The sequence below is a fragment of the Oryctolagus cuniculus genome, chromosome 7 (genome assembly GCF_051225735.1).
Source record: "Oryctolagus cuniculus isolate XC-2025 breed Fujian yellow rabbit chromosome 7, ASM5122573v1, whole genome shotgun sequence".
NCBI classification, from domain to species: Eukaryota; Metazoa; Chordata; class Mammalia; order Lagomorpha; family Leporidae; genus Oryctolagus; species Oryctolagus cuniculus.
This window is the reverse complement of record NC_142873.1, coordinates 147,973,431-147,996,186: the sequence shown is the minus strand read 5'-3', so window position 1 is coordinate 147,996,186 and position 22,756 is coordinate 147,973,431. Positions and strand designations below refer to the sequence as shown.

Below are 22,756 nucleotides of genomic sequence, written 5' to 3'. Positions count from 1 at the left end.
AAATCAGTTGCGCAGGGACACACAGCTGTGGCAGAGCTTCGACTGGATTTTTCATAACTACCAGGTGGGGGCTGGCACTGTGGCATGGCAGGTTAAGCTGCCATCTGTAGCACTAGCATATCACTGGTTCCAGTTTTGGCTGCTCCTCTTCTGATCCAGTTCTCTGCTATGGCCTGGGGAGGCAGCGGAAGATGGCTCAAGTGCTTGGGCCCCTACACCCACATGGAAGATCTGGAGGAAGCTCCCAGCTCCTGGCTTCGGCCTGACCCAGCCTTGGTACTTGTTGCCATTTGGAGAGTGAACCAGTGTATGAAAGATCTCTCAGCCCGGCGCTGTGGCGCAGCAGATTAAAGCTCTGGCCTGAAGCGCCGGCATCCCATATGGACGCCAGTTTGAATCCCGGCTGCCCCTCTTCCGATCCAGCTCTCTGCTATGGCCTGGGAAAGCAGTAGAAGATGGCCCAAATCCTTGGGCCCCTGCACCCACGTGGGAGACCCCGAAGAAGATCTGGGTCCTGGCCGTAGCTGCCATCTGGGGAGTGAACCAGCGGATGGAGGATTTCTCTAACTCTGCCTCTCAAATAGAAAATTTTAAGGAAAAGACTTATTGTTACAGGATCAGCAACAGGCCAGGCCTTGTCGCCAGCTCTGGCCATCCCTAAAGCCCATCCTCAAAGCCCGTCGCCCGCAGAGCGGTCCAGCAAAGCCCACGCAGGAGCGAGCAGGTGCACCGGCCACAACGCGGCGTCCGCTGCGTCCCGGGCCGTGTCCAGCGGCTTCCACAGCAGCGTGGTGGCCAGAGAAGGCAGCACAGCCTGTGGCTTCCCCCACCGATCGCTGGGAACACCCGCTGGCTCTCTCCGCCCTTCAGTATGGAAACCGCGAGGCCTAGACAGCAGCAGCGCGCGTCTATCCGGCGCAGAAAGAGTCAACACGAACCGAGACCTAGAGGGCGTCTCCCAAACGCCCAGCCCCTCCAAGCCCCGCCCACTCCCCTGGGCGCATGCGTCGCACAGGGGCGCCTTTTACGACGCGGCGGAGGCGGCGCGCTTGGCGGCCGGAGCGGAGCGGAGCTAGCGAGCCGAGCGGCCGGCGGCGTCGCCATGTCTCACGGCCACAGCCACGGCGGGGGCGGCTGTCGGTGCGCGGCCGAACGAGAGGAGCCACCTGAGCAGCGCGGCCTGGCCTACGGCCTGTACTTGCGCATCGACCTGGAGCGGCTGCAGTGTCTCAACGAGAGCCGCGAGGGCAGCGGCCGCGGCGTCTTCAAGCCCTGGGAGGAGCGGACCGACCGCTCCAAGGTGGGCCCGGGGCGGGCGGGCCCCCCAGGTCTGCTCCCTGAGCCCCATTCCCGGTGTTCAAAATAGCGACGGCCCGGTTGCCCGGCGCCTTGTGGTGCCCGGCCCCTGCCAGCCCTCGGGGAGGCGCCCAGGGCTGCGTCTCCCCATGTCGCAGACAGGGACCACGGAAGGCTAGCGAGGGGAAGGGGCGCTTCGGCTTGGCGCAGCCTGGCGCTGGCCGATAGGAAGAGCTGCCGCGGGGACCACCCTCCTGCCGTTTGACCGTTGGCCCCACGGCCGCTTGCTTGAGCTTATCATCTGGGTGGTCCCCACCCAGAGCCACTGTGGGGCCCAGGCCCCTGCGAGAGCCGTCGGAAAGGCGTGCAGCCCCTGGCCCGGGAAAAGGCGCGCTGATTGGTTGGTCCTGGAGATTCTCCCACTGGGCGCCTCTCGATGGCATGGTCTGTAGCTGTTAGCACCTGTGGCTCGGCCTCCTCGGCCTGGAAGACCACGGACTCTCCCGCGCTGCATCCCGGCTGTGCAACAGGGTGGGAGACGCCTGAAATGGGAGGTTCTCAGCGAATATCTGTTGCTTTCTCCTCCCTCCTCCCCGCCCCTCCAGTTTGTTGAGAGCGATGCCGACGAAGAGCTGCTGTTTAATATTCCGTAAGTATCTCCGTGGTGCCTGCTTCAGGCTGAGCAGGCCGGACCCAGTCGCCTCCTCGGATGGAGAGGTTGGTGGTGTCCAGGGCTCACGTCCGTGTCCGGGAGTGGGGTGAATTGCTCGGGTGGGCTTGAGGAGGAAAGCATGCGGGTCTCTTGGTGCGGACTGGCGACGGATGGACTTGTTGAACAGTGAGAAGTCCAGGGAAAGCCGGAGGTAGCCGGGCTCTTAGAAGTTACCCAGTAGGAGTGAGAGAGATGAGTGAGCGGCCAGCCGGTGGGGGAAGGGGCTTGCCCAGGGCCCCCGGCCCAGCAGGCTGACAACCTTCTCTCTCGGTTCTGGCAGATTCACTGGGAACGTCAAGCTCAAAGGCATCATCATCATGGGAGAGGACGATGACTCACACCCCTCAGAGATGAGACTGTAAGTGGCCCGCGAGAACCCGAGCGTCCTCTCTTGGGTGACACTTTAGTTCAGAGCCAGACAGTGTTCTTAGCGGGTTTAATGTTCCCCTTTGAGTATGTCTTGTCCACTTATCTCTTCCTGAATTAACGACATTCTCAGATTCGGTATCTTGAGGGCCAGCAGCGTCTCTCTCTCCTGAGCGCTCGCTGTGGGAGCCTCCCGTAAATGCCGGCTCTTGGTGGCCTTGCGCAGGTCTCAGCTGATCTTCATGGGTTCCACGCTCCGGGGTAGCCTCAGGATTTCCCTGTGCTGTGTCGTGCAGTAATGTGTGTGTGGGTTCATTGACGCGGGGTTTTCCATCTGCGTTTGTGTGGCCTTCAGTGAGCGACGTTCTGTGTACCTGCTGGCAACGCCGGGTCTGTTGCCCCCAGAGCACAGACCGACCTCACTCGAGCGCGCCTTCCTCAAAGAAGACGAGAACTAGCCTTTGGGTGTTGGAGGAACAAACCTCAGAACTTCACAGACAAAAAGTCACCTGATAGATGGACCAACCTTAGTGACCAGAGGTAGATGCTATGTTTGAGTGTTAAAACGTGAATTAAAACATCATGTAGAGCAGCTCCTTGTCCGTGATCTCACCGTCTGGTTTGAGATACACGCGGTCAGCGGCAGCTTGATGCAGTGAACACAGCATTCTGGGAATGGGCAGTTCCGGAGGTTTCAGGTGCACCGCGCTGGGGAACGTGGTGAACCCTCAGGTCCTCTGCCCTGGCTGTGGCCGCACCGTGTGCACCTGCGCCTGAGTCACATCGTGGCCAGCGTGGTTATCAGTGGCTGTCAGGCTGTCACGGCGTCACAGTGCCTGTTTCACTCGATAACTGTCCAGAGGAACGAGGGTGGTGATGCTGCCAATCGGGATTTACCAAGAGAAGCCATACAGTGTTTCCTTGGAGTGAAAACGTGAAAATTCATGACTTCACGAGGAAAGAAAGTCACTTGTAGGCTGCAGTTGCTAAGATCTGTAGTAAGTTATTGGTGTTAATGTCTTACTGTGCCTCCATTTGTAAATTAGTCTTTATTGCAGGTATATGTGTATAGGAAAAAAGCTTGTGTGTGCATATATATAGGATCTAGTACTCTCCATGATTTGCAGCATCCACCGAAGGTCTTGGAATGTTCTTCTCGGTGTGCGGCGTGTTTGATGCTTTTGGAGATCAGTTACTGAGGAGGTGGACTGTCCGCTGAGGACTGGCTTCCCACGCGGTGGGGTGATTAAGAGTGCCGGCTCTGGAGGAAACGGGGTGCAGAATCCTGCCGTACGCTTGCTAGCTGCATGACATTGTCAGATTTTCTTTTCTAGGCCCTGATTGTCTGGTGTTTAAAATAGGAGTAGTGGGGCTGGTGTTGCACACTGAGTTAAGCCTCCATCTGCAATACTGGTGTGCCGTACAAGCACCAGTTCAAGTCCTGGCTGTTCCACTTCTGATACAGCTCCCTGCTAATGTACCTGGGAAATCAGTGGAGGATGACCCAAGTACTTGAGTTCTGCCACCCATGCCGGTGATCCAAATGGAGTTTCAGGTTCCCGGCTTCGGCCTGGCCCAGCTCCAACCATTGCGGCTATTTGGGGAGTAAACCAGATGGAACATCTCTCTCTCTCTCTCTCTCTGTAAATCTTCCTTTCAAATAAATAAGTAAATGTTTGAAGGGAAAAAAAAAAGAGTCTGTGCAGTGGGTTAAAGCCCTGGCCTCCAGCGCCGGCATCCCATATGGGCACCGCTTCAAGTCCTAGATGCTCCACTTCCGGTCCAGCTCCCTGATAGTGCTCCTGGGCCCCTGCACCCATGTGGGAGACACAGAAGAGCCTCCTGGCTTGAGTCTGGCCCAGCCCCGATTGTTGGCAGCCATCGGGGAGTGAACCAGCAAATGGAAAATCTTTCTCTCTCTCTGTCTTTACCTCTCTCTCTAGCTCTGCCTTTCAAATAAAGAAAAAAATAAATCTTTGGAAAAAAAAAAAAAGAATAGTAAGTACCTTATAAGGGACTTAAATGAGAGAACACGGGAAGAGCTTAAAATAGGTCTGAATCATTGAAAATGCCCAGTTTTGGGTGAGCAGATAAAAATACTTACACAACCATCAGTTCTTATACACTACATATGTTATGCTTTTATTGAATCTAAGATGTCATTGATTATAAGATGCATCATTTTATGTATAATTAATAAAAAATTAATTAATAAATAAAAAATACCTCTTTGGGGCCTGTGCTGTGGCACAATAGGTTAAGCTGCCGCCTTCAGTGCCCATCCCATATGGGTGCCTGTTCGAGTCCTGGCTGCTCTACTTCTCACCCAACTCCCTGCTAATATTCCTAGAAAAGCAGGAGGAGATGGCCCAAGTCCCTTAAGCACAAACCAAGTAGAGGTAATGGGTAAAACTGACAAAATTGTTGATTATTGAAGATGAATTACAAATCTATAGAGATTCATTGTATTCTCTTTTGTGTATATTTGAAATTTTCCACAGTAACAAAAATTTAAATATGTACATCTCTTAGATTCTATGCAGTTTATTTTTTTTATTTTTTTTATTTGAAAGGTGGAGTTATGGAGAGGCAGTGAGAGAAAAGTTGTCCATCCACTGATTCACTCTCAGATGACTACAATGGCGAGGGCTGGGCCAGACTGAAGCCAGGAGCTTCATCCGGGTTTCCCACATGGGTGTACCAGGCACGTTAGCGGGGAGCTGGGTCAGAAGTGGAGCAGCCAGGACTTGAACTGGCACCCATATGGGATGCTGGCACTGCAGGCAGTGGCTTAATAAGCTACCCCACAGCACTGGCCCCTCTATTCAGTTTTTTTTTTTTTTTTTTTTTTGACAGGCAGAGTGGACAGTGAGAGAGAGAGACAGAGAGAAAGGTCTTCTTCTTGCCGTTGGTTCACCCTCCAATGGCTGCTGTGGCTGGTGCACCGCGCTGATCCGATGGCAGGAGCCAGGTACTTCTCCTGGTCTCCCATGGGGTGCAGGGCCCAAGCACTTGGGCCATCCTCCACTGCACTCCTGGGCCACAGCAGAGAGCTGGCCTGGAAGAGGGGCAACCGGGACAGAATCCGGCGCCCTGACCGGGACTAGAACCTGGTGTGCTGGCACCACAAGGTGGAGGATTAGCCTAGTGAGCTGCGGCGCCAGCCTCTATTCAGTTTTAATTTCCATATCAACTGTATGGAGTATGTACTGTCACTCACCCATTTTATAGCCGAGGAAACCAAGACATAGAGGTTAAATCACTTGTCCCAGATTATACAATTGGTAAATGACAGCCAGGTTTTAAACCTTGGAAGTCTAGCTCCAAAGATATTGCTTATTTATTTTTTTCTATATTGTAGTTGTTGGGAAAAAAAAGGATTTATTTATTTATTTGAAAGAGTTACACACAGAGAGAAGGAGAGGCAGAGGGGGGAGTGTCTTCCATCCACTGGTTCACTCCCCAGTTGGCTGCAACAGCTGGGGATGCACTAATCCTAAGCCAGCAGCTTCTTCCGGTTCTCCCATATGGGTGCAGGGGTTCAAGGACTTGGACCATTTTCCATTGCTTTCCCAGGCCATAACATAGAGCTGGATTGGAAGTGGAGCAGCTGGGACTGTTGCTATGCCACAGCGCTGGCCCCTGTTATAGTATTTTTGTAAATTATTTATTTATTTAAAAGGCAAAGTTAGAGAAAGAGGAGAGAGAGAGAGAGAGAAAGATCTTCTATCCACTGCTTCACTCCCCAAACGGCCACAGCAGCTGGGTTGTCTTAGCTGCTTTCCCAGGTGCATTAGCAATGAGCTGGATCAGAAGTGGAACAGTCAGGATTTGAACCAGTGTTCATACGGGATGCTGGGGTCGAAGGCAGCAGTTTAATTTGCTGCACCACAAGGCCAACTCCCTATTTTATAGTTTTAATGGATAATAATTGTACATTTTGTGGATACATTGTTCTATTTCATATTTGTATACTCTGTGTAATCAAATCAGGATAATTGGCGTATTTGTCACTTTAGACATTTATCACTTCTTAGTGTTGGGTATATGCAAAATCCTGGCTATAGAACATGAGAAATAATTTCTGCCATTCAGCTGTACCCCTGTACCCCTTTACTATCTTCTCTCTAACCCCCCTTCTAGCCATATGTAACATGAGATCTACTTTCTTGGCTTCCACATAAGGGTGACAACATGCAACATTTGTATTTCTGTGCCTGACTTGTTTTACTTAACATAGTATCCTCCAGAGTCCATGTTGTGGCAAATAACAGGGCTTCAGGGTGATGTTCGGCCTTCCTGTTGAGAAAACAGTTGGTATTTCTATGTCCCATGTTGGAGTGCTTGCATTCAATTCCTGCCTCTGACTCTCGACTCCAGCATCCTGCTAATGAAGACCCTGGGAGGCAGTGGTGATGTCTCAAGGGATGTGGGTCCCTGCCACTGTCAGGGGGAGTTGGACTGAGCTCCTGTCTGGGGCTGCTGCCCGGCTTGGGGACCATTGCAGGGATTTGAGAAGTGAACCAGCAGATGGGAGCTTGCTCCCTCTCTCTGTCTCTCTGCTTCTCAAATGAATGAGTAAAGCACTCATTCTTCTTTTTTAATGGACAAGTTGATGTTCCATTGTGTGTACCCATTTATACCACATTTCCTCGTCCGTTCATCCATTGGTGGATACTTGGGCTGTCGTGGATGGAGCTGCGTGGATCTCTTCAGCTCACGGACTTTCTTTCCTCTGCGTGTATCCTCAGTCGTGGGGCTGCTGGATCATCCGGCAGTGCTATCTTTAGTTTTTCAGGAACTGCGGTACTGTTTTCCATAATGGTTTTACCGACTTTCATTCCCACTAACAGTGTTTAAGAATTCCTCCTTCTCCACATTCTTGCTAGCATTTTTGTCCTTTTTGTAATAAGCATTCTAACTGAGTGAGATGGTATCTTACTGTGATTTTGGTGTGCATTTCCGTGATGGTTAGTGCTGTTAAACATCTTTTCATACAGCTGTTAGCCTTCTGAGTGTTGTTGTCTTTTAAAACTTTTTTTCTTTCTGAAGATTTTATTTATTTGGAAGACAGAGGGAGAGAGATTTATTCGCTGGTTCATTTTCCAGTTGTCAGTAACAGCCAGGTCTGGGCCAGGCCAAAGCCATGAGTCTGGAACTCCATCTGGATCTCCCGGGTGGGTGGCAGGGATCAAGTGCTTGGCCATGTACTGCTGCTGTTTTCCAGATGCATTAGCAGAGAGCTGGATCAGAAGTAGAGCAGCCAAAACTCAAGCCAGTGCTCCAGTATGGTCTGCTAGCATTGCAGGCAGTGGCTTAACCTGCTTCGATACAGTGTCAGTCCTCCCCTCCCCCCCCTTAAAGATTTATTTATAGAACTGGCACTGTGTTGTAGTCGGTTAAGCCGCTGGCTGAGATGCCAGCATCCCAGGATGAGGCTCCTGGCTCCTGGCTTTGCAGCCATTTGGGGAGTAAACCAGCAGATGGAAAATTCATTCATTCACATTCTCCTTTATATTCTTTCTCTCTCCTTCCCTGTTCTCCCCTCCCCCCACCTCTCCACCTCTTCTCTGTATCTCTGCCTTTCAAGTAAGTAAAAAAAAATCTTAAAAAAATATTTATTTATTTTTACTGGAAAGGCAGAGTAACAGAGCAGTGGAGAAATAGAGAAGAGAGAGATCTCCCAACCACTGGTTCATTCCCCAGATGCCTGCAACAGCCGGGTCTGGGCCAGGCCAATGCCAAGATCAGGAACTCCATTCATGTCACCTACAAGGGTGTACTTGTACTTGGGCCATCCTCTGCTGCCTCCCAGGTGAATTAGCTGTAAGCTGGATCAGAAGCAGAGCAGCTGGGACTTGAACCGGCACTGTTATGGGATGTGAGTGTTCCTTGTGGTGGCTTAATCTGTTGTGCCATAATGCCCACTTCTGTTTGTCTGCTTTTGAGAAATATCTTAGATCATTCATTCATTTAAAAAATCAGATTATTATTTTTTTGCTGTTGAGTTCCTGATATATTTTGGATGTTAATCCCCTGTTGGATTAATAATTTACAAATATTTTCCCATTCTGTTGGTTGAGACGCTGTTTTTAACTACAGTGCTTCACTGCCTCTCATGACGCTGCTTGTAAATGGTCACTATTACTGTCATCTGCTGCGCCTCATTCCTAAAAACACTTTGAAGCAAACGTTTGCTTTCTTCAATTACACGCGTTCTGCAGCAGCTGATATCCCGGCCCCCTGTGTTGGGTGTGTTAACAAAACACCCCGAGCTGGCGGCTGGTGGAGACGTGTGGCTTAGTCCTTCAGCGTCTGTGGGCTGAGGGTAGCTGTTTCTTTGAAAAACGTTTTTCTTCCAGTAGTTTCACCTTGACTTTCCAAAGTCTGTTGTAAACTTGCAGCTTTTTGTGCTCTTTCAAAACGCAAGGCCCCAAATTGTGTTTTTAAGAACTGTAAGATGACTGAGTGTATGGGGTAATTTTGGGACGCGAAGAATGTCAGAGCATTGAGTTACCTGATCTTATCTCTTAACTGTGTTTAATATGTTTCTGCCAAAGTATGTATTTTTCCCCATGAGTAAGCTGTTTTATTGAACACCCTCGGCCTGATGTGAATGTGCTGAGTTGCTTGTTTTCTCCATTTGCTGCATGTGACCTGGTCTGAGCCATCTCTTTGTGTATCGCTTCTCATGTGATCTTAGCCCACTTAAAGATGCCACTGGGTGATGTTGCAATTCTTAGCTCTTTCCTTGTTGCATCGAAGATATTTCTATGTAATGCCAGTAAAATGCCATTTCCAAAACTTGACCCCGAAATTTGATCTCCTTTTGATAGAAGCAAAGCCAGTTGAGCAGTCAGTAGAAGTTTTGAAAAGTGTGCTGAAACGCATTTCTGGACTTTTCTTCCCTTTTCTTTCTCAGGTACAAGAACATCCCTCAGATGTCGTTTGATGATACAGAGAGGGAGCCAGACCAGACCTTTAGTCTGAACCGGGATCTTACAGGAGAATTAGAGTATGCTACGAAGTAAGTGCGGGGCCCATCTTGGCGACTTCTGGCAGCCCCTCACTTGCAGTGAGTCTGCAGTGCGTTGGCACTTCCGGAGCTTGCCCTGTATTTTTTAGCCAGCCTTCTATCCTAGCGCTGGAAGTGAGGTGAAACAGTGGAGGAGCCTTGCTCCTTGGCTCCGTCAGTTTTTGGCAGAAATTGAGTGCAGGCCACGGAGTTGTTAACTGGGAGAATTGACAGATCTGAGTGAGCTCCTAGGAAAGATGTTTCCTGAACTCCTCTGTGCAGAGAGCTTATGTCAGATTGAATTACACATGACCACTGCGTCTCTTTGGTTTTGTTGTTGCCGGGGAAGGTCCACACTCAGCGTGCTGGAGTCCTTGCCGGGGCGCACAGCGATTCCAAATCCCTGCTCCTTGAGGGCTCACTCCTCCTCCCATCCCTGTTGCCTTGGGCTGGGTTTGCCAGAAGCTCCGGAAATGTCTGCTTAATTAATTGCTCGTCCCGTAGAGACGAATGAGAAGAAAGAACCCTAGTGGGCTCTGACATTGGCCTTGGTTTTACCACCTAGATTGTGTAGCTGAATTGTTGTTTGCCACGGTGGTGAGATGCTTGTTGAACTGTAACCTGTGTCTTCTCTCCTCACTCCTTTTCATTCTCTAGAATTTCTCGTTTTTCAAATGTCTATCATCTCTCGATTCATATTTCAAAAAACTTTGGAGCAGATACAACAAAAGTCTTTTATATTGGTCTGAGAGGAGAATGGACTGAGGTAAGAGGAAGCTGTCTCTCTGCATGCTGTGGTGGTGGGAGCTTAAGGGGAGGGGGGAAAGAGAAGGTGAGACATCCGTTCTCCCAGTCTGTTTGTATTTTTCTGTTTCCTCACTATAAATTGTCTGGTTCATTGACTAGGGACGTTTTTAAGACGGCTAAAGTTATTTATACCAATCCACAGTCTTTCACGTTCAAATTCTTTTCCTTTGTTCAATGTTTTGATAATCTTTCCATGGCAGGCACCAGCTTACATAAGGTGATAAGTGAGATGGACAAGTTCCAGTTCTTGTGGGGTCCCCACTGTAGTAGGGAAACGGATGTTGGGTGATCCTTGATAATCTTTGTAGGCTTCTCAAGATAAAAACTATCAGAAGAGGGGAGAGATCAGGTGATGACTTCTAGAAACGAACGTGAATGGAGACGACAGCCAATGAGTGTGGTTCAGGAAAAGACAGTTCTTCATGGCCCTGACCAGCCTCTCAATTCCCTCGCAGCTTCGCCGACATGAGGTGACCATCTGCAATTATGAGGCGTCGGCCAACCCCGCAGACCACAGGGTGCATCAGGTTACCCCACAGACACACTTCATTTCCTAAGGCCGGCCACGGCTCCCACAGACGCGCTGTGTCAGTGAAGACGTGCGACTGCCCGTTGGGAAGGACAGAGATGAGGCTCCAGAGAGCTGGCTGCCGCAGCCTCTGCCCAGCTTTGTCTTCGGGCTTGCTGCAGAAACCTGGCCTGTGGAAGACGCCACACCACCCGCAGAGTTGTGGGTGCTGACAGATAATCGTGGTGTTCTAGGGCCCTGCAGAAATTGGGTCTTAGGCTGGGTGGCATCTGGCAGTCACGGATAACGCTTGCTTTTCCAGTCAGTGTGGCCATGGGATCCCAAGTGTCTTGTTGCTTTGTGGCAAGATTTTTGTGTGATTTTTTTTTTTTTTTAAATGGAAGTGATTCCTGAGCTGCAGGAGACTTTCTGAAGCCTCAGATTTGCGTGTTTCTAACCATCAGGAGGGTCTCCAACTAAACACTCATCCCTGCTTGCTCCTTCTCCCTGTCATTGTTCAGCATTCTTGTCAAGTTGCCTTGCTCGGCATTGTCTGTCACACACAGCTTTAGTCTCGTGACTGGAGCTGGAAAGGGAGGAGTCCCTGATGCTGTGTGATGGCTCAGGGAGGAGGCCTTCCCGCACACCACCTTGCTAAGTGGGCTGGGGAGAGCTGGGCGTCATTTCTGTGTTGGTGGGAACCTGGTCCAGTAAGACGGAAACTTGGCTAAGATTCCCCTTGGAACACCTTAGTGTTTATTAGCTTCTGACTTGTGTTGTAAGCTCAGTGCCAAAATTTGGAGATCTCTTGAGTTCTTCTGTTCATGGCCTTTATTTACTGTGACTAATCAGCTTCCTAATAAATCTTCGCGAGACTTAATGTTTGTATTTTCTTTTGAGTTTCTTGGTGGTACTCACAAGACTTTGATTTGATGGTCAGCTGTAGTGAACTTTGAGATTTTTTGTTCTTTTGTCATTTCAGACCAGGTAGATCCAAATGCCACGTGAAGTCAAGTCTACATGATTTCTCCAGGAGAGGCCAAGTGTAATGCTGTATCGCAGGCTAACAACACTCCCACCCCAACAGTGTGTAAAAGGGAAAGTAGGGTTTTCTGTATCCCACTGCTCACAAAGGAAAGTCCGGGGGGTGACATTCACAGAAATGGGGAGAACGGAGTCCAGAGCTCATCCGAAGGAGGGAAGGTGGGGGAGCCAGAGTGCAGTGCGTTCAGTCTGCAGGTGGACCTGAAACTCCGGGCTTAAATTCCAGAAGTCACTACGGCAGTTGGAGAGGGTTTCAGTGTCTCCAAGTGGCAACTGAGATGGTCAGTATCCTGTCCCTGTGGGGAATAGGAACAGTTGGCAACAAGAATTAATTCTGAATCTGATCCTCTTAGAAAATGTCTCTGAGGCATTGGCCCACACTGCTGTTGGGGGTAAGGCAGCCCCTGTGTGAAGGCTGCCCTGCCAGGCCAGAAATGCAGCCTGAAACCAGCCAGAATGCAAATGTGGTTTTCGGTGCACTAAGGGCCCACTCTAAACCACAGCTTCCATGTTTCTGCAGAATCAACTTGAAGGTACAAGAAGGGGTATGTTTTAACTTGAACCAGGTTGAAAAACAAAATCTCAGTGCAGACTAGCCCAGCCTTAATGAAAGCACAAATCATACGCAGCCCCTGAGACTGGGTCTCTGAATTTGAGACGTCACTGAAGGATTTGTGGGAAGTGCCGTGGTGTCTCAGGTGATGGTGGGGAGGGGTGCAGGAGCAGCTGTATGGTTTTCTTCCACTTTATCCCCTTTCTCCTGACATCGGGGTCTTTGGCTTGCCCTGGTCCCCTGGGCCCAAAGATTGCTCGCCCAGAGTCCTGGTGCTTTCGGCTCTGTTTCCATGGCCTGTTGAGTACTTGAAACCATCCAGGCCCAGGGGAACGTAATTTGTTGGGCTTTCAAGTCTGTGTTTTCTTCCAGTTCAGAACAGAACTGAGAGTGGGTTAAGCTGGCTCAATGAGTTCCAAGCTGCTGAGGGACAAGTGTGAGTCACTTCCTGTTTGTGGATCCTAACACGTTCTATCAGGCACTGGTCCTTTGGTGTGTCTGCTTCCCTTCCAGCCTTTCTGTGGACCCTGGGCCCTGCTTCCACGTTACCAGTGCAAAGGGCTACTCAGTGGGGACCAGCTGGAGCTTATGCTGGTGGCATTTTGTGCACAGCACAAGGCATTGCTTGTCGAAGGCAGCGCTGAGGTCCGGCCAGCTGTCCTGATATGGCCTGTGTGTATTTTCCCACAGCCCTTTTTAGAGTGATTAAGGCTCACACTGTGATTTTACAGTGTGTAAAGTATGTTCACACGGCCTCATTTGAGAGCCTCACGACAAAGCTGTGAAGTGCGCAGGGTGGTTATTAGCGCCGTTTTACAGCCCAGGAAGCAGGTCAGGAGAGGCAGCATCCCCATGGAATCTAGAGGTGGCTGTTTATGCCCCCCCGCCCCGGGCTGTTTCCTCTTGGAGACTGGAGGACTAGATAAATCCTCAGGTCTTCTGAGGTCGGGGTGCATGATCCCTTCCTTGTCCTGGCATAGGGCATTCATCCTCGGTGAGGAGGATGCACAGAAAATCTACAACATGGAGACCAGAGTTAACAGATGCTGTATTCAGGATGTTTGCTAACTGGGATTCTAGCCACAGAGGGGTGTGTGTGTGTGTGTGTGTGTGTGTTGGGGGATGGTAATTTGTTCCACTGTAGTGACCTGTGCTGGAGGATGTGTAGGACATCCTCCTGTGTACATTAAATGCCACAGTGAAACTGCTCATATGTACCCCACAACCCGGTCGGTGACACCCAAGGGCATAGTAAGGCGTGTCCCACGGGGAGGGGGGAAAATTGGCAAACCTCACGCCAACGCTGGCGTGCGGGAGGCGCACGGGTGGCGGGGCCAAGCTGGGTCCCCGACGACGCCTGCGCTCCTGCAGGTGGACGCGGCCCCGCCCTCTCCAACATGGCAGCCCCTAGCTGGGGAGCTTCCGGATTCCGTACCGCCGGCCAGGCTACTTCCGGCAGAGCGATGGCTGGGTTCCCGGGACTGGAGCGGAAGTTCCGGCGGGGGCGGCCGAGGGGAAGAGTGTGTGTCTGTGCGGGAGAAAGGGGAGACTCGCCCGAGCGGTCTCGAACGCCCCGGGGAGAGAGGTACCCCAGCGGCGGGCGCGCGGGCGGGTGGAGGGCGGGCGGGCGAGGTCCGAGCGCGGGGTGGCCGGGGGCGGCCGCGGCCTGGGGAATGGGGGCGGGGAGGGGTGCGAAGGCGCTGTCCAGTCTGGGGGATTCTGGGAGTGGAGCGGGGCCGGGCTGGGGGCTGTCAGGGTGCGGGCAGAGGGACTTGGGCTTCAGAAGTGCAGGCTCCCATTGTGGGGCGGGGGCTTCTCTATGCTGCAACATGAAGAGCCCCTTTGTGGGCAGGGTGGAAATGTCAGCGTGTGGAGGGGGTGGCCCGGGCTCAGAGCTGACGCTCCCACGGTGGAGAGTGGTCAGGAAGCAAGTTCATGCCGTGGGGAGGGAGATACCAGGGCGAGGAGAAGGCGCCCCCCAAGAGGCGGGGCCTCGTGAGAGGTGGGAGTCCCCGCAGTGGAGCAGAAAGGGAATCTCGCGGGGGGGGGGGGGGCTGCGTTTCCCAGGGGAAGAGGGGCCGCGGGGTCGGAGGGCAGAGGTCCCACTCGGAGACGCGCTCTGGTCAGGTGGAAGCCAGGTGGGAGGGCCGGCGCCCTGGGCGGGGAGGGGCGCCGGAAGCAAGTTTGGGGGTGCTGCGGGGCGGGCGGGGAGGGGCCAGCCGGCGCTGACATTCTGTTGTGTGTTTGGGAGTCCCAGAGCCCGCTCAGCCCGAGTCAGTGACAGCCGCAGCAGCAGGTAGCCCCACGCAGGGGGGCGTGGAGCGCCAGTTGGGGGTGGGAGGCTGCCCAGTGTCCTCACGCTTTCAGGGGCGCCGGGAATGGTTCAGCCTGAACTGCCAGGCAGGCTGATGGGGCTGTGGGGTGTGGGGAGGAAGCCTGTTCCCCTGGCATTTTTCTCCCCTGCACTTCCCAGTAGGGCTAGGGCTTAGGGCAGAGGAGACCTTGGTGATCTAGAGAAGAGGTGGTGGGAGACACTGAGGGGTGTCAAGGGGGGCCCGGGCTGCCCTGCCTCTGCCTGGGTACAGCAAGCTCGGGCTCCCTGCTTGGGCCAGAACCAGGATCCCAAGGTCTGAACCCCCAGAGTGGCTGCACCTGCTTCCCAGCCCCGGGATGTAGAGGAACTTCGTGTTCCCCCTGGGGCTTCTTGCCTGCCTTTTCTCTGTGCCTGGGATAGAACCTGGGTGCCGTGGGGGCTGGGGGCAGCCCCTGCCTGCCTCTTGACTGCTCCCCCTCGTTCATGCAGGCCCAGCCTGCAGGGAGCCCTGTAGTGTATGTGTGGTAACACCATGTCTGTGCCCCTGCTCACCGACGCTGCCACCGTGTCTGGAGCTGAGCGGGAGACGGCCGCGGTAAGGACCCCCCTTTACCCACGGCCCGTCCCATGGCCAGCTCCTGTGGCGGCAGCTGGGGAGCTGGCTGGAGGGGTGTGGGAAAAATGGAGGTGGCGGGGGTGCGCAGGGAGTGGCCTGGAGCCGGAGGCCCGTGTTAATGACTCCTTAGGCAGCTACCTTAGGTCCCCCAGGGCCTCCGCAGGGGAGGGGTGTGCAGAAGTTGGGCGACCTACAAGGGCAAATTCTTCCCTGTCTCCCCATTTCTGATCCTTTTCCAGGTTATTTTTTTACATGGACTTGGAGACACAGGGTGAGTGAGTGGGGAGGGGCTGCTCCTTGGGGAGATGGGCACTGCCGTCCCCCCCCCCCCCGACGGGTGCCTTCTCTCCCTTCCCTCCTACAGGCACAGCTGGGCTGACGCCCTCTCCACCATCCGGCTCCCTCATGTCAAGTACATCTGTCCCCATGCGTGAGTGTCGCCCCGGCAAGGGCGGGGCTGGGGTGGTCCTTTTGGAGGGATTGGACCCCTCCGGGAAGGGGTGATGCGTGTCCTACAGTCCCAGGCCTGCCCTCCCCCCAGCGGCATGCTGGGACTCGTCTCAGGGCAGTTGGAAGTGCCATTTTCAGCCTCGGCTCTGTGGAGCCCTCACAGATGGGGCCAGCACCGACCCCCAGCCCTGGGGTCTCTCAGACCTGAGACCTCCTAGGATCAGGGCCTCCCCATGTACTCACCCCCAGCTGGAAGCCGTCACCCTGTGAGGGGTTCTGCGTCTCCATCGCTCTGGCTGATGCCCCAGCCACAGCCTCCAGCCCCACGTGGTGGTTGCCTGGCAACACCTCAAACACAGGCCCTGCCTGCTGGGAGGGGCCCCCAGGGACGGCTCTGCCCCCCTCCTGCCTCTCTGCTGTGGCTTCCTCCTCCCTGCTGAGCGTGGTGGGCCTCCTGGCTCTTCCTCCGCAGGCCTAGGATCCCAGTGACCCTCAACATGAAGATGGTGATGCCCTCCTGGTGAGTTTGGGGCTGGGGGAGCTGTGGGGGCGGGCAGGGTCTCCCAGTGGCTGCCAACACCTCTGCTTCCCAGGTTTGACCTGATGGGGCTGAGTCCAGACGCCCCAGAGGACGAGGCTGGCATCAAGAAGGCAGCAGAAAACAGTAAGGTCCCTGCCCACCGAGCGTCCCCTCCCCCCGCCCCTCCCTGGGAAGGGCTGGGCAGTGCCTGGCGGGCTCCCTTCCTGGACCCCTCCCGCGGCCTCCCCCCGACCCAGTCCTGCCCCTCCCCCCAGTCAAGGCCTTGATTGAGCACGAGATGAAGAACGGGATCCCTGCCAATCGGATCGTCCTGGGAGGCTTCTCACAGGTGAGGGGGGCTCGTGGGGGGGGGGGGGATGGGTAGCTGGGCTGTGCTCTGCTAACCTCTCATCCTCTCCTCCCTCCAGGGCGGGGCCCTGTCCCTCTACACGGCCCTCACCTGTCCCCATCCTCTGGCTGGCATTGTGGCACTGAGCTGTTGGCTGCCTCTGCACCGGGCCTTCCCCCAGGTGAGCGACCCACAGCCCCCCTCCCGCGGCTCGGGGACTGTGCCGTGGCACTGGCTTTGCGCTGAGTCCCGTCTGGCCCGCAGGCAGCCAACGGCAGTGCCAAGGACCTGGCCATCCTTCAGTGCCACGGGGAGCTGGACCCCATGGTGCCCGTGCGGTTTGGGGCCCTGACAGCCGAGAAGCTCCGGTCCGTTGTCACACCTGCTAGGGTCCAGTTCAAAACGTACCCGGGTGTCATGCACAGCTCCTGCCCGCAGGTCAGTGGGGCCCCCTCCCGCCCCATCCCTCGCCCTCAGCCCTCCCGCTGGGAGCCTCACCGTGCTCCCTGTCCCCAGGAGATGGCGGCTGTGAAGGAATTTCTCGAGAAGCTGCTGCCTCCTGTCTAACTGGCCGCTGGCCTCCAGCACAGTCCTCCGGCACCGGGGGGACCCAGCAGGCAAGCGTGGCACCATCTCGGATCTGAGCCGGTCAAGCCCCTGTCCCCTCCCTCCCTGACCTGTCCTCTTCCCACAGGCCTCTGGGGCAGGCGGCCGGGGCCTGGCCAGGCCTTGCTTCCTGGCCTCAGCCCCCCGGCTGTCTGGCAGGGTGTGGGCTGCTTGCGTCTCCCATTGCCCTGGAGACGGGCACCCCTGGCAGCAGGCGGGGCTGGAGGCAGCGGGAGAAAGGGGCCCGGCCGCCGACCCACTCACTCAGGACCTCACTCAGAGCCCCGCTTTGGGCCCCCTCCTGTGACCTCAGGGTTTGGCCCGTGGGGCCCTCCCAGGCCCCTGCCCGTGATTCTGCCCAGATAATCGTGTGTCTCTCCTGCCTCCCGCCACTCTAGCTGCTTCTCAGTCATGAATGTGTGCATGGCCCCGGGGCCCCTGGCTGCTGCTGCCTCCGCTGCCGCCGCAGCCGCCTGCCCCGGGCAGGAGTGTTGCTGAGGAGGCGGAGTCCCTCGGGGCCCCTCCCTCTGCCATTCCGACTTGGGGGCTGGGCCCTGCCTCCCTGTCACCCTCTTCCCCCGCAGGCCTGGAGCCTGCTGGGCTGGACTGAGGCTCAGTCTCCCCAGCTGTCTCCCCCGACTTCGTCCCCACTCCAGGCCAGGGAGGCGGTGGGGGAGGAGCTGTGTCTCGTCTTCTGTCTCCATGTGGTTTTGGGTGTTTTTCTTGTTGTGTCCTGGATTCCAATTAAAATGAAAGAAATCGCTTCCTCAACTCTCAGGCCTGGCTGGTTCTGTCCAGGGGCGCGGAGAGTGACCATCTGCCGGCTGCCCAGTGTAAGAAACGTTTATTTTCAACACTTCGGAGAGCTCCTTTGTAGCAGTATAAATTAGTGCCTGGGGGGAGGCGGCGTTTGGTCCCAGAGCCTCCCTCCCTGCTCTTGCTGGTCCTGGGAGTTGCTGGACCCTGTGGAAGATAGAGTGGAGAGAGGCCCGGCTCCTGGTCAGTGGAGCCCACGGCCTCCTTCCTGGTGGGCTGAGCCGGCCCAGCTGGGGTTTGAGGTAGGGGAGGCCTTGGCTTGGCCCCAGACGCTCTGGGGCTTGGCTTCCTGCCAGAGGCTGGAGCGCAGGGCGGCTGCTTCTCATTCTCCTATCTGGTCCATGGAGAGGTGGGGGGTCCTCAGGCCTGTGCGCCAAAGCCCGAAGGATTTTGCTTCTGCCAGCGCCATAGATCTTCACCTGCGGCAGAGTGAGGCGTGTGGTCAGGGCCCCGAGTCCTGCGGGCAGCCCGGACCCCATCCGCCCCGTCCAGCCCCCAACACTCCCAGGGCTAGGCCAGCACTCACACATCCTATCCAGCCCTAAGGCTGCCGTCCAGCCCAGCTCTTCGTGGGCCAGGCTGGGGTTGGCGTAACAGACAGCCACATCGCCTTCCCGCCGGGCCACCACCTTATATGGGATCTGCAGGGGAGGGGACCCACAAAGCTGAGTCCAGCTGGCCCTGGGCCTCGCCCCTCAGCTGCTGGCCAGGGACAAGGCAGGCCAGGGAGGCCGGGCGGTGCTGGGCGTCCACCTGTAGACCAGCAGGAAGGGCCTGGGTCTTTGCTGCTGAGCGGTGGAGCTGGGCTGGGGGAGGGGAGCCTACCTTCTTCCCAGAGGCCTTTTCCATGGCTTGGACCATCTGCAGCACCGAGTAGCCTGTGCCCGTGCCCAGGTTGTAGATCTGCCCGGGAGAGGGGAGCAGGCTTTGTGGAAGGGGCTGGAACCCCACCCCAGTGGGAAACTCAGACCAGAGGTAAAGAGAGGTGTCCAAGACTGCAGTGTGGGCCCTGATTCTGCCCCCAGGCCCTAACCCGCCGTTTGCCCTGCCTGCAGACTGGGGAGCCCCTACCTTTTGGAACTGCACTGGCCCAGGCTTCCGTCCCCTTCCCTCCCTGGCACCGCTCCTCTCCCTACCCGGCAGCCACACTGCTCCTTCAGCTTCTTCAGGGCTGCGATGTGGCCCTTGGCCAGATCCACCACGTGGATATAATCCCGGACGCCTGCAGAGGAGGTGGCGGTTGGGTGGGGAGCTTGTTCCGTCCCTGTCTCCCCACTGGCTCCCGTTCCTGGGTCATCCTAGGCTCACCTGTGCCATCCTCTGTGTCATAGTCATTGCCAAAGACATTCAGGGCCTCCCGACGCCCGATCGCCACCTGGAGGCCGAGGTCAGATCAGCTCCTCTCAGGTCTCCAGCACCAGCTGGGACCCTGGGCCACGCCCCCTGCCCCTCCCCTTCCTCCTTACCTGGGAGACGTAGGGCATGAGGTTGTTGGGGATGCCCTGGGGATCTTCGCCAATGCAGCCAGAGGCGTGGGCTCCCGTGGGGTTGAAATAGCGCAGCAACACTGCGTTCCAGGCCTGTGGGACACAGGTCACATGGTGGGGGCGGGGCCAGGCAGCACGTCCCACCCTTACCTCATAGCCTCTGTTCTCCACAAGCCCTCAGAGGCTGGGGCCCCACCCCGCCCATGCTGGGACCTAGACAAGTCACTGTCGCTCCATGGCCAGAGCCTCCTCCCTACCCAGGGGTGCTCAGGATCCCAGCTGCTCATGGGAAACTCGAGGGCTCAGCCGGTGCGCGGGGCCAGGGGGCCCTCACCTTGTCTGCCCGGCACAGGTCCTGGATCATCTCCTCGATGAAGAACTTGGACTTGCCGTAGGGGTTGGTACAGCCCCCTGTGGGGTGGGCCTCGTCCAGAGGTAGGTACTGGGGGTTCCCGTACACGGTGGCTGAGCTGCTGAACACCAGGTTCTTCACCCCGTGGGTCCTCATGATCTGGCCGAGGCGGGAGGCATCAGTGGCCCGGGCCCCCCACATTCATCCCCACCCTGCTCCTCTGCCACGCTTCTGTGCACACGCACCCACAGATGGGGAAACAGACCAGAGGTAGAGAGGTGTCCAAGACGTACAGTGTGGGCCCTGATTCTGCCCCCCAGACTCTAACCCACTGTGTGGCCCTGCCTGCAGCCTGGGGAGCCCCTACCCGCCGTGTGGCTCTGCCTGCAGACTGGGGCCCAGCCAGGCCCTCCCCTGCCCCCGCCCTGCCCCCAGCCTCACCTCCAGAAGCTGGATGGTCCCAGTCAGGTTGACTCTGTAATAATCCAGGGGCTTCTGCACCGACTCGCCCACGGCCTTGAGCCCCGCAAAGTGGATGACGGCCACAAAGCTGTGCTGCAGGGCAAAGCCAGGGTCAGGGTTGCTTTCCTGGCCCTTGACCGTGGCAGTGTCTGCTGCCTGCCTCTCTGCCAGGCACCCACCTTCTGGAAGAGACGCTGTAGGGCCGCCTGGTCCAAGATGTCCATCTCCTCAAACTCCACCTTGCGGCCCGTCAGCTCCTGGACCCGCCGCAGGCTCTCGGGCATGGCGCCCCCTCCTGGTAGGGTGCAGGGAGGCCGGGAAGCTCAGGGCTAGCCAGACACACCCCCCCTCCATCCCCCACCCCCACCCCCTCGGTTGGGGAGGAGCAGCAGGGGCTCCCTTCTGCTGGCCGCGCCCAAGCTCACCGCGGATGGCATTGTGGAAGTTGTCGATGACCACGGGCGAGTAGCCTGCCTCCAGCAGCTCTAGCACTGTGTGGCTGCCGATGTAGCCGGCTCCACCCGTCACCAGCACCTCCTCAGCCATCGCACTGGCCCGGTAGGGACAGTCTCGGAGGGGGCCTCCTTTTGTGGGGAGTCTGGCCCCTTGAGCGCACCTGGAAGGCGGGCGGGCAGCAGCGAGCCCTTGTTAACAGGGTGGCGGCTCCGAAGTCAGCCCTGGTTCAGTCCCTCGCTGGCCTTAGGCTCGGGAGATCACTAGTTCTCTCTTGGCCTCAGTTTGCATCCACGGGGCCACAGCAGGGCTTGGATGGGGAGATGGACACGCAGGCACCGTACACTCTAGTTCCATTTGGCCCAGGTTGTGAACATGGGATCTGAGGTCCACTTTTCCCTGCCCAGTGTCTAGTGATTGGAGAGTCCTGGGCGGCAGGCCTGGGGCTCCGGGATCCTGGGAAGGGGGCCTGTCTGCCCGGCGCAGGCCGCCCCAGCTCTAGGTGGCAGGTCTCTGAGCTCAGTGACTAACACCTCCCCCCTTTCCCTCCAGGATCAGCAGGCAGGAAGCAGGAAGTAGATCAGATGACCTTACACAGGCAGGCTGAGCCCAGCTCTGGGGCTGTAGCCCTAGTCCTAGTGTGGGCCTCACCCTACCCCACCCCAGGCTGGTTCAGCCTCTGCCCATGCCAGGGCCAGCCTGGTCACTCCTGGGTGGAGCTAGGGATTCTGCCCAATTCAGGCCGCAAGCCTAAGCCGTGTGGACGTGGGCTTGGCCTCGTCTCCACTACCAGGTGTGCACCTCCGCCCTGAACAAACTGCAGGCAGGCGGTGGAGCCCAGAGGAAGCCCCAGACACTGAGGCCTTTCATTCCCAGCCCTGGCGCGCTGCCGCCCCTGCGCCCTGCTGCCTCACCTCTGGGCGCATCTGGCTCTAACTGAGCGCCCGCTGCGTGCCACGCTCTGCATGACTTTCCTGAATTTCACCCACATCTGGATGAGGCGGGTGTTGCTACTGGCCTTGGGCAGACACCAGGGTCCGAGAGGTGAGGGAATCCGCCCGTGGTCACACTGTCAGCGGCAGCCAGGCTGACAGCCGGACCCCCAGGCTGGCAGCCCGGCCCCTCTGCCCAAGCAGTCAGCCAGCCCTCGTCCTCCCTGCTGCCCGCTGGACTCTGCCCGGGCCGCGAAGCCGCCCCCACCCCCACCGCCCAGTCCGGCGCTCTGCACTGAGCACGGAAGGTGGCCGCAGAGTGGCTCTGGAAGGCTGGTCAGCCGCCGTGGTCGCCTCCTCAGTTTTTCCAGTCTGTACAATGGAGGGGAAGGGGCGCTGGGCCGTGAGCGCTCGAGGGCGGCTGGGCATCAGCCGGGACTTTGCGCCAAGGCTCGGAAGGAGCCGAACTAAGAGTCCCTGGGCCGGGAATGAATGAACCGGGCGGTCCAGCCCAGACAGCGCCGAACGGGAGCAGAGGGGCGGGCCTGCCCGCCCTGGCAGGATCCCGCCGGGTGCGCGGCCTGGGCCCTCCCGAAGCTCCCTCGTTGCCCGCGGACCACCCGGTGCCTCCCGAACCCACCCGGCCCTTCATTCCGCTTCCCGAACCTGCACAGAATCCCTCGCCCAACGCTGGCTCCAGAGGCGCCGCCTCCCGCCCTGGAGCGGCGGCTCCTTTAAGGGCTGGCGGCCCACCCAGGTCCCACCCCCTCCACGCCCCCAAGAAAACGTGTCACTTAGGCTACGGCGACACCGGGAGGACAAAAGGCCTGCGCGGCTTCAAGGCGATTGCGCGGCCAGCTCCCACGGAGGGCGGAAGTGGGCGGGACCATCCGCTGACCGGCGCGGTGAGCCGAGACACGGCGCCCGCGGGCCCAAGTGCCCGGGACGGGGTCGTGCCGGAGTCTCGTGGGCAGAGGGAGGGCATCTGGCGCGGGGCCGACGAGCCCGGGCCCCACTCTACCCGCAGATGTCCAAGCTCTGCCCGACCCTTCGTCCAGTCTTCCTTCGGGAAGTCCGATTCCGTGCAGCTCGGGCAGC

At 56.8% G+C, this 22,756-nt stretch overlaps 3 protein-coding genes across 5 annotated transcripts; 2 read left to right on the top strand and 1 right to left on the bottom strand.

Moving 5' to 3' along the window:
- Positions 1-1,028: 1,028 nt before the first annotated feature.
- PITHD1 (PITH domain containing 1) lies at positions 1,029-11,584 on the top strand. Of its 2 annotated transcripts, none has more exons than XM_002715983.6 (6): positions 1,029-1,300; positions 1,902-1,945; positions 2,289-2,366; positions 9,297-9,401; positions 10,047-10,155; positions 10,652-11,584. In XM_002715983.6, exons 1-6 carry the CDS (start codon positions 1,103-1,105, stop codon positions 10,751-10,753), a joined length of 636 nt encoding a protein of 211 aa, XP_002716029.5. In that variant the 5' UTR covers positions 1,029-1,102; the 3' UTR covers positions 10,754-11,584. The 2 variants fall into 2 exon arrangements, with proteins under 2 accessions (XP_002716029.5, XP_089157485.1); XM_089301359.1 differs by having other exon boundaries at positions 1,902-2,013.
- Positions 11,585-13,792: 2,208 nt separating this feature from the next.
- On the top strand, positions 13,793-17,927 carry LYPLA2 (lysophospholipase 2). 2 transcript variants are annotated; one of them, XM_002715982.6, is made up of 10 exons: positions 13,793-13,886; positions 15,105-15,210; positions 15,471-15,502; positions 15,596-15,661; positions 16,154-16,201; positions 16,275-16,345; positions 16,477-16,550; positions 16,630-16,731; positions 16,815-16,988; positions 17,067-17,927. In XM_002715982.6, exons 2-10 carry the CDS (start codon positions 15,133-15,135, stop codon positions 17,115-17,117), a joined length of 696 nt encoding a protein of 231 aa, XP_002716028.1. In that variant the 5' UTR covers positions 13,793-13,886; positions 15,105-15,132; the 3' UTR covers positions 17,118-17,927. The 2 variants fall into 2 exon arrangements, with proteins under 2 accessions (XP_002716028.1, XP_051712663.1); XM_051856703.3 differs by lacking the exon at positions 13,793-13,886 and adding an exon at positions 14,557-14,597.
- Positions 17,928-17,983: 56 nt separating this feature from the next.
- On the bottom strand, positions 17,984-22,423 carry GALE (UDP-galactose-4-epimerase). Its single transcript, XM_017346469.4, has 11 exons — positions 22,325-22,423; positions 20,699-20,889; positions 20,453-20,568; positions 20,253-20,366; positions 19,794-19,970; positions 19,439-19,552; positions 19,281-19,347; positions 19,109-19,194; positions 18,798-18,875; positions 18,499-18,613; positions 17,984-18,391 (listed from the first exon to the last, which is right to left on the bottom strand). Exons 2-11 carry the CDS (start codon positions 20,817-20,819, stop codon positions 18,333-18,335), a joined length of 1,047 nt encoding a protein of 348 aa, XP_017201958.1. The 5' UTR covers positions 20,820-20,889; positions 22,325-22,423; the 3' UTR covers positions 17,984-18,332.
- Between the last annotated feature and the right edge of the window lie 333 nt (positions 22,424-22,756).